This window comes from Eschscholzia californica, unplaced genomic scaffold (assembly GCF_041429995.1).
Source record: "Eschscholzia californica isolate CP2 unplaced genomic scaffold, dmEscCali1.0.p SCAF_4, whole genome shotgun sequence".
Taxonomy (NCBI): domain Eukaryota; kingdom Viridiplantae; phylum Streptophyta; class Magnoliopsida; order Ranunculales; family Papaveraceae; genus Eschscholzia; species Eschscholzia californica.
The window spans coordinates 41,973,139-41,981,174 of record NW_028238461.1 but is presented as its reverse complement, the minus strand read 5'-3'; the positions used below and the strand labels follow the sequence as shown (position 1 = coordinate 41,981,174).

Below are 8,036 nucleotides of genomic sequence, written 5' to 3'. Positions count from 1 at the left end.
GTAAATGCGCGCGAGAAAGTAAATCAAGCAGACATGGATCCTAGTATGGCCCCTAACCTAGAAGATCTAATCTCCTTTGGTTTTCTTCTTGTTTCGCCTTTCGGTTCGTCTTAGATCGCCATCTTTGAACCTCCATTGATTTCTCCCACTCGCCTTTGGATTTCATCCTCGAGTTTCTTCAATGGACTCATAGACCCTAAACTCTAATTACAAGACTCTAACGATTCGCAGATCGTATAAACTTGAAATTAAAATTAATTACAAAGCATGCACCCATCCGTGCTTGAAACAAGAATAAAGATATAAATCTATGGCCATACTAGTTTCCCGCATTCACATCACATGCAATCATATAATATATCAAGGCTAAGAATTATATATGCATGATTATCTTGGGAGATACTTTTGTTGACATCACATGTCACATGACGAACCTTAAGTCTAAATTCGAAGAATTCGACTAATGGTGCGTTCTCGTTTTATCTCTTATGATTTCTAAAATCAACTTTAAGAAAACTCCGTTTTGGGCTCGAGAAAGCCCGGGTCAATTTTGGAAAAAATATTGGTTCGATTCTTAATGATTTCATAAATCAATTTAAAGAGAAATCCGTTTTGGCCTTCTGGATGGCCCGGATCGATTTTGGAATTATTTGGTTGGAATCAGAAGAAATTTTGGCAAAAACTCCCACTCGAATGATGGTCCCTTTTTGTGGTCCGAAAAGCCTCGAAAAAGCCCGGGTCAAGTCCTAGACAAGTCCCGGCCCAAGCCCACAAAAGGGCTTGGACAAGGTCCGGACATAGCACGGCCCATAGGCCGGCATGTCCTGGCCGAGGCCTGGTCTCGTCCTGGCCGGAGCCAGGACGCTAGTCCATGTACCAGACGCGTCCTAGACGTGTCTGGGGCTGGACCGGACCAGCACTAGGTGTCTCGGACTAGTCCGAGACACCCAGAACCTCAGACGCGTGGTGGTAGCTACTGGACGCGTCCCAGACGCGTCCTGGTATAGCTACTGGTCGCGTCTGGAAGACGCGACCACAGTAGTGGGACGCGTCCTGGTCGCGGCCTTGGACGCGTCCTGGTCGCGTCCTGGCCTGACCAGGACAGCAACCTTGAAGTTTCTAAAACTTCAAGTTTCCACCTTGTTTTTTTTTTTTTTTCTTATGCAACTCTAAGTTGCTATTTTCCAATTTTAAAACTTTTCTAAAATTTTGAAATTCCTTTTAGAACACTTCTAAAATTTTTTCAAAACTTTTAGAAACTTTTAAAATTTTCCAAATTTGTTTTGGGAGTTTCCTAAACTCAAAACAACTCCTTTTAGAACACTTCTAAAATTCCAAATTTTGTTTTTCAAAAGTTTCCAAAACTTGAAAACAACTCTTAATCAAACCAAATTTGGATCAAAATTTAGGTTTTTGAAACTTTTCAAATAACAATTTTGAAATCAATTTGAAAAATCTTTGAATCCAATTCAAAATCAATCAAATTCTTATGTTTAAAACTCTTTTAAACATAACTATCAACTTAATCAAGTATGGATTAGTCCGAAATTCAATCAAATTGAGTTTTTAAAACACTTTCAATCATCAATTTGATTCTCAATTTGAAATTCATTGAATCCCATTCAATAATATCAAATTGTGAGTTTAAATAATTTTAAAACACTTTTAAAATACTTTTATAAACTCAATTTATTAAACTATCAATCATATCCAATATGAACTAGTTCGATTCTTAGCAAAAACTAGTTCATTGCAAGAGGCTCTGACGCCACTGTTGGGTTTAAACCCTTATACTAGTGTTTATAGCGGAAATAAGACATCTAATGTCTACACTAGTATCCCCAGGATCACATGCAAAACTAGTAATTAAACTAATGGAGATAATAGATTACCTTAATCGCTTTTCTCTCGAACTAGTTGAATTGATTGAAGAAGACCAAGAGCTTCAAGTGTAGCTCCTCTACTTGGGACACGAGCAATCAATTTGATCTCCCACCTTGTTGTATAGCTAGCACACCAATGGTGGTTGGAAAGAAGAACACCTTCTTCTTTGACTAGATAGATAGTTAATGGGAATTAGCTCACTTTCTCCTCTCTACTTGATGTGGTAGAGTAAGAAAGCTTAGAGAGAAATTCCACCCCTTATTCTCTGCCCTAAGAGTGTTTATATAGAACCCTAATAAGAATCCACCTCCTTTTAGGTTTCCTAAAACACCCTTTAGAATAAGATTTAGGGAAATAGTCGAAAATAGCAACTATTGGTATTTTCTCAATTCCCTAAGGAGATGACGTCCAAACCCAGCCAAAATTGGCAGATTTAATTTTCATAACATAAGGAAACGTCCCTCCAAAAATCAGCCCAATCCGAGCCCTAAAAGTGCCCGAATCGGCCTAGGCCCAAAAACCCTGTTTTTGGCCTTTTTGTACTATCTTTGCCTAATTCTTTTTAGGCCTATGAGATATGTTTATGGGACACTCCCATGATTATATCTCACTCCCACTAGTCATATCCTAGATCAATTTGACACTCTTATGTGTAACCCGTTGTAGGATCCGATCGAAGTTAGCCGCGAATTACTTCGTAATTCGACGATCGTAGTTGGTCTCTAGCTACAACTCTACGATCCCTAAATCAATCGGACTTGATGATCTTCCACATCAATTGTCCTATCCGACAAATTGTTCGCATTGTCACCTTGGTCGAAGGACATCTCCTTCAACTCCTTCAACATCACCTTACTAAGGAACGATTGGACAGAGTACTGTGTAACTCGGACTGGCTTATTCAATTTCCGGACTTCGGGGTGTTTCATTTGCCTCGATATAATAGCGATCATGCCCCGATCCTTCTTAAATTCAAAGTCCAGGGTCAAGTTCTAAAAACAATTGCAAAGTTTGAAAAGTTTTGGACAAAACATGAAGAATATAATGACACTTTCAAGACCTCTTGGGAACATAGTTCTGGGTCGCTTTTAGAGAAACTAGACCAAGTTAACTCTAACATTCATAGATGGAGCAAGAGAGCTTTTGGCATCATCAAAAACAGACTAATCATCCTTAAGAAAAGGCTTATTGATATTCAGACAATTACTCCATCCGAAGCCTCTTTAACTACTGAAAGCGAGATACAGGAACAAATAATACACTTGGAAGAAATTCAGAGAATAAGGGCAGAACAACGAGCTAGGTCAAAATGGGTACATAATGGAGATCGGAATACAAAGGCATTCCATTTGGTAATGTCAACTAGGAAGCACAAAAATAAAATACAGCATATCACTCTAGCAAATGGTAATAGAACAGTTTCTCAAGAAGAGATCGAAAAAGAATTTATTGGCTATTTTCAAAATTTGTTTAAGGCGGAACTAGTTGAGTCGCCACCAAATGAGATTCTCAACTCTTACAAGATACTAACGGTCGAACAGTTGGGCTACATCTCAAGGGTTCCGTCAGAGGAAGAAATAAAGCAAGTAGTTATGGACATGGCTTCGATTAAGAGCCCGGGACCTGATGGTTTGCCATATTTCTTTTTTCAGTATAACTGGGACACGATAGGGTCAGAGGTGGTGGCATACATTCAATCAGTTTTCCAATCAGGTCATATCTCTCCTTCTCTGAATTTTACTACTATTGCTTTAATTCCCAAAATCAGAAACCCGAGTATGGCCTCTGACTATAGACCGATTTCTCTTTGTAATTCGGTCTACAAATTCATCACAAAAATCATTGCCAATAGAATCGGTCCTTATTTAGAAGAGTGTATTATGTGGACACAAAATGCCTTCGTTCCGGGTAGGCAAATTATGGAGAATATAATAATTACCCAAGAACTGCTCCATTCCATGAATAAATCTACTGCTAAAAATGGTATCTTCTCCCTCAAGATGGATATGGCTAAAGCCTATGATAGGATTAGTTGGACTTTTCTGGAGTCCGTCCTTAGAGCTACGGGCTTTAACGGCACTATCTTGTCTCTTATACTGTCGTGTGTTACTTCCACACATTTTAAGATCCAGCTTAATGGTAATCTGGTAGGGGATTTTACGGCCTCTAGAGGCCTTAGGCAAGGATGCCCTCTTTCCCCTTATCTTTTTATCCTAGCCTCCCAATCCCTCTCTCTCTTGATTTCTCATTATGAATCTGAAGGTAAATTTACAGGTTACAAGGTTAATCAGGCATCCCCTACTATTTCTCATCTCTTATTTGCAGATGACCTGATTATTTTCGGGAAAGCAAATAATGAAAATTTGGAAGCTATATTACATATCATGGAGACCTACTCAAAATTTTCGGGTCAGAGTGTCAACTTCAGTAAATCCTCCATCCACTTCATTAAAGGAGTGCCTATAAATGTGAGAAACGTGTACACATCTCGGCTCCAGGCACCTCAAATGAATGATCATTCCAAATACCTTGGATCCTTTATACTCAAGCCAGGAAACAAAATCAAGAGTCATCAATGGTTAGAATATAAATATATCAATTCATTATCAAATTGGAAACAAAAGTTCATCACTCAGGCGGGAAGAACGGTACTTATAAAATCTATTCTCTCTTCCTTTTGTACATACCCTTTTAGTTTCCAAATTGTGCCCCAAACAGTTTTAAAAAGACTAGAAAAAGTGGAAAGAAATTTTTGGTGGGGCCACGACACAAATGAGAGGAAGCTCCATTTCATAAGATGGGATATATTATGCAGTCCAAAGAAGAAGGGAGGTCTTGGTTTCAGATCACTTAAAGAGGTAAATGAATCTATACTTGCAAAGATGACTTGGAATCTAATTAACAAACCAGGAAGTACTTGGGTTAAATTAGTAAAATCAAAATATGTACAAGAAGATAACTTTTGGGACTCTCAATGCCCAAAATCAACTTCAAACTTTTGGAAAGGTATTTTGAGCACAAGAGAAGTTATGTATAATAATGTTATGTGGATTATAGGCGATGGTACAAAGGTTAAAATAATGAAGGATCCTTGGATTCCTAATATTCAAGGCCATAAACCACATTGAATTCAGGAGCTACCTGCTAACATCTTTTGGGTTGCGGATCTTATCATCACAAATTCAGGCATATATAAGTGGGATGAAGACATTCTAAAAACATATTTTGATGATGCAACAGTTCAGGCTATCTTGACTATTATCATACCAAATCATCAACAAAATGACAAGCTAATTTGGAGCTGTGTTGAGAGTGGAAAATTTTCTACAAAGTCTTACTATCAGCAAATTAAATCAAGTCCGATTATCTCAGAAGAAGCTTATAATTTTCCTTGGACAATTTTCTGGAAACAAAATAATATAGCTCCTAATATCCAACTGTTTATATGGAAATTGGTTCATGATGGGCTCCCAAACTTAACAAACATTAGCAGTAGGGTTGATAACATACCTAATTACTGCCGACTTTGTGATAGACAGGCAATAGAGACTAGGGATCATTTATTTAGCACCTGCAGCAAATTTAAGGAGCTTATAAGCTACATCAACAACCCAGATCTAATGAATCTCACTAATGATCTCCTCGGTACTCTTAAGAAGCTCCTACTGAAGGCAAATGAAAATAAATTGTGGATAGAGGCAACTTACCTTCTTTGGACATGGTGGAAAACCAGAAATGATGTCATCTTCAACGATAACACCATTGATATAATAGGATGCTGGAACCGAACGAAGGAATCTCTGAGGTATGTTACTTATACCCCTGTTTCAACTAACCCTAATCAAGTTTTGCAGGATTCGCAATGGATCCCACCACCAGAAAATGAAATAAAGATCAATTGTGATGGATCTTTTCATTTCAATGGTGGATCATGCGCAGCGGTGGCTAGGGACAGTACAGGCAACATCCTCAAGCAAAAATCAAAGCTCATCACACCATTAACTGCCTTAGAAAGCGAAATGGAGGCCATCTTTCTAGGGCTGGAAGTAGCGGCTGAAATGAGATTGGAGGAATATATAGTGGAGACGGATTCTAGGGTTATGGTGGAACTAATATCCACCGATGATCCGACGATCCCTTGGCGACTATGGACGGCTGTGATGAAGTTAAGAGAATCCTTCTCTGCAGAGCACGTGGAGATTAGGCACTGCCCACGTCTACATAACCAGCTGGCCCATGACTTGGCTGCTTCTTGGTTTGATCCTCCGAGAATATAGCTTCTTGGAATAGTCCCTGATGTTAACTTTTTTTTTACAGTTTGATCCCGTTTATGTTTTTTATTCTTGTATTGGATTAACGCTGTAATCTCTTTGGGGTTTATGTTATTTCCGTTTCAAAAAAAAAAAAAAAAAGATAGAAGGCCAGTACTTTTATTTGGGCGTCTAGGAACAGAGAGTGAGAAAGGACGGTGACTTTAGTGGAGTTTGATGGTTAGATTTTCAGTCGTCGATTTCTTCGTGGTCGAAAGTCCAAATCCAATGAAACTTGTTCCAGGTAAACCTATTCGACTCGTTCTACATATTTACCGGTTCAGAATTCTCAATTTCGTCCATATTTGGTAGATTTATGATAGTTATTTCAATAATTGTATAGCTGGTTCTAATTTCTTTTGGGTTCATAATTTGGAGCAGTTATTCTTTAGTTTCGTCGAATGATTTATTTTCAGGATGATGTTTAATTAGGGGATTATAGACTATTTTGGGGTGTCTATATATAGACGGGTTGCTGCCGAATTATTTTACGGTTCGAATTTCATATTTGGGCTAGTTTTGGGAACGAATTGGAATAGAAATGGTTACCCGAACTTTGTCATATTTCACATAAATCGACAGTTTGAGTTATAGATTCATATTACTAGGCTTGTTATATGGTTTGTCAGCTCATGAAGACTCGAAAATATAAAATAGAGTTTGATGAGACATGAAAATGTCCCATCTGAATCTCTTTACTTAGACTAGTTAGTCTATTTCGGGCGGTTACTCTAATGAATTGGTTGTTTCTCTTACTCAGGAGGTTTCTATGGGATTGAGCACGGAAAGTGGTTAAAAATGGGAGAAAGAGACACAAAAGGGTAGTTTGGTCTTTTGGAGAGTTCAGTAATTTTGGGCAACGTCAATGCTCCGATGAAAAAGTAGAGTCCAAGACGAACCCAACAGCGAAAACAGAAGTGAAATCGGAGTCCGAGTGCGAAATTATATGAGGTCAAAGTTTTGGTCAAAATCGGATCTAACTTAGGTTTTTCAGTGCCACGTGGCGCGCAAGCTGACGGTGAGGGATAAGTTCTCCGTACATTGGTGGGCGCACGGGTGATATTCGGGATAACATAAGGCTCTGATTCAGTGTGGTGCGGTAACTAATAGCTCGGTGATCCTCACACGTTACAGCAAACTCCCTTGCGACACGTGTGTAGTTATACCATCCAGCGGGCCACTTCAATTTATTTCGTTGACCCCTGAAGCAACCATAGCTGCCCCTATTTCCTTGCACGTTGATTTATTATCCTCTCCCATTTCTCCCATCTCCATTTAAACTGAATATATTGTTTCCTTGTCATTTGACAACCTGGGAAACAGATTGGATATTAGATAGGGACGGCATGTAATGGTGGGTTTATACCCAATTGGAAACACCCATTCTCTTCAACGTCTCTCTTTGATTGTTATCTTGGAAATAATTCTAGAGATAGAGAATGAAAATAGAGAGAGAGAGAGCTTGAAAGGGAAAGAGATTGAGAGATTGAAGATAATGTTTTAGAGAAAGATTGATGGCAAGATAGGATTCCATTGAGAAATTAGAGAAGAATTGGAAGGTCTCGGCTGGAGTATTGTTAGTGAGAGAAAGTTTGGCTGAAGAAGGAAATAGAGGATAGGTTGAAGATTTCATTCTTGAGAGAGAAAGAGATATCTTTTTCTCATAAAAATAGAAAGAGATATCTTCGGTTGGGAAGAAAATTATGGAGGAGATAATGGTTAATAGAATAAAGGAAGGAGAAGAGAATTATATTTCAGAGATGGATTTTCTTGATGACTTTTTGGAAAGAGAGAGAAGCTGTGATGGGGTCTGTTTCTTCTTCTTCTCTCTTATAAATAGAG

The 8,036-nt window shown here is 38.5% G+C and overlaps 1 protein-coding gene across 1 annotated transcript; it reads left to right on the top strand.

The window, feature by feature from the left end:
• Window positions 1–5,504: 5,504 nt before the first annotated feature.
• On the top strand, window positions 5,505–6,161 carry LOC147544792 (uncharacterized). The gene has a single exon (XM_086635761.1). It carries the CDS (start codon window positions 5,505–5,507, stop codon window positions 6,159–6,161), a length of 657 nt encoding a protein of 218 aa, XP_086491887.1.
• Window positions 6,162–8,036: the final 1,875 nt, after the last annotated feature.